The sequence below is a fragment of the Nuphar pumila genome, chromosome 12, assembly GCF_984573655.1.
Source record: "Nuphar pumila chromosome 12, dmNupPumi1.hap1.1, whole genome shotgun sequence".
Classification (NCBI taxonomy): Eukaryota; Viridiplantae; Streptophyta; class Magnoliopsida; order Nymphaeales; family Nymphaeaceae; genus Nuphar; species Nuphar pumila.
The window spans coordinates 35,245,413-35,247,031 of NC_143260.1; the positions used below are offsets into that span (position 1 = coordinate 35,245,413).

At 42.2% G+C, this 1,619-nt stretch overlaps 1 protein-coding gene across 1 annotated transcript; it reads right to left on the reverse strand.

Annotated features, from left to right (window-relative positions):
* Nucleotides 1-502: 502 nt before the first annotated feature.
* On the reverse strand, nt 503-1,411 carry LOC149820663 (bZIP transcription factor 53-like). Its single transcript, XM_089982998.1, has one exon. It carries the CDS (start codon nt 1,197-1,199, stop codon nt 702-704), a length of 498 nt encoding a protein of 165 aa, XP_089839124.1. The 5' UTR covers nt 1,200-1,411; the 3' UTR covers nt 503-701.
* Nucleotides 1,412-1,619: the final 208 nt, after the last annotated feature.

Below are 1,619 nucleotides of genomic sequence, written 5' to 3' on the forward strand. Positions count from 1 at the left end.
CGAATCAGCTGATTCTCTGAATCTTTTGAAAATCAATTCAAGCCTGATATCGATTCTGACAACATTGATCAACGATAAATCCTCATCAAGAAACAGCTGTGGAGAATTGAACATAATCCAGTACACCAATTTGCACCGTTCTGAACACAAATAAAAACATGAACCCCATTGCATATGCAACAAATTGGGTTGTCAATACTGTATCATGAACAGAAACGGTTGTGGATTAAACTGCTACTGAGAATAGTACTCCAACTTGCACCATTCTGAGCACAAACAAAAACATAAACCCCATTGCATATGCCATAAATCAGGTTGTCAACGATTTATAATGAACAAGAAACTGCTATGAGAATTCAACATAATCCAGTACTCCAATATGCACAATTCTGAACATAAACAGAAACATAAACCCCATTGCATATGCCATAGATTGCGTTGTCAATACCATATCATGAACCAGAAACTGCTACGGAGAATTCAACATAATCCAGTACTCCAATTTGCACAAACAAAAACATAAACCCCATTACATTTGCCATAAACAGTCATAACATTAGATAGAGTTTATATTCTCATTTCTTACATCAAGACCATGACAAAGAAAACACTAAAAGGGAATGAGAGAAGCAGTAATTAACTAGCACACACCAATCTGACAACACAAGTAACCAGATTTTACTCTCTCAAGCATCAATCCTTCAGTACTGAAACACGTCGGCAGATGCGAAAATGGGCTGGGATGGACAAGGCAGCTGCCATGGCTTCAAAAGTGGGTCCGGAATTTCCGGGATATCCATGGCCAGCCCACTGCAATCTTCCAGGAAATGAAGCACAGAGTTCAGATACTGGAGCCTTTCAGTCAGCTCTTTCACCTGAGCACGCAAGACAGAATTCTGGCCTTCGATCCCTTGATACTGCTGTGCTGTTGCATCGATCCTTGATATCATGTGGTTGTTTTCAGCCTGGAGCAGGGTCATTTGGTTTAACAGATCATCCAAACGCTGCTGCTTCTTCATCCTTGACCGCCTAGCCGAGTCCCGATTTGATATCATCCGTTTCCGTTTCCTCTCATCGACAACACAGCGAGGATCGCCTTCAGATCCAGAACTATGCTGTACATTACTCGCCGCTTGTGCGGGCAGGCAGGCTGCAGCATTTGGTGCATCCATGGCTTTGAATTGAAAACGGGCAGACATCGATTTACTTTCAAAAAATCTCAGATAATAATGGACAAGATTTATTGCAAGATCAGTAGGCACAAGGGAAAATTCGGGCTAGATCGCGGGAACTTGGTTCATGAGAAGACGTAGAACCAGTAGAGGAAGACAACAGAGAATGACTGAACCAGATGGACCCTGCGCATGCGATGGGGAAGGCTCATAAAGCCGAGAAGGAAGCTGCTGATGTATAGGCTGATCCAGGAAACATCAAGAAACCTGCTCTGCATAGTGGAATCAAAGACACAACATAAAGGTAAATCAATCTCCAAGTTCTGCAGATCTTGAAATGTAGAAGCAAATCTCACAACAAGACATGCAAACAACTCCGAAACAAGAGCAGACAGCAACGACCATATCCGCGGACATTGGCATTCCTTATTTTCCAATAGATTTACA

Bases quoted from the DNA above. Each gene is read 5' to 3' on its own strand.
- LOC149820663 (XM_089982998.1), bottom strand. From the start codon at position 1,199: ATGTCTGCCCGTTTTCAATTCAAAGCCATGGATGCACCAAATGCTGCA.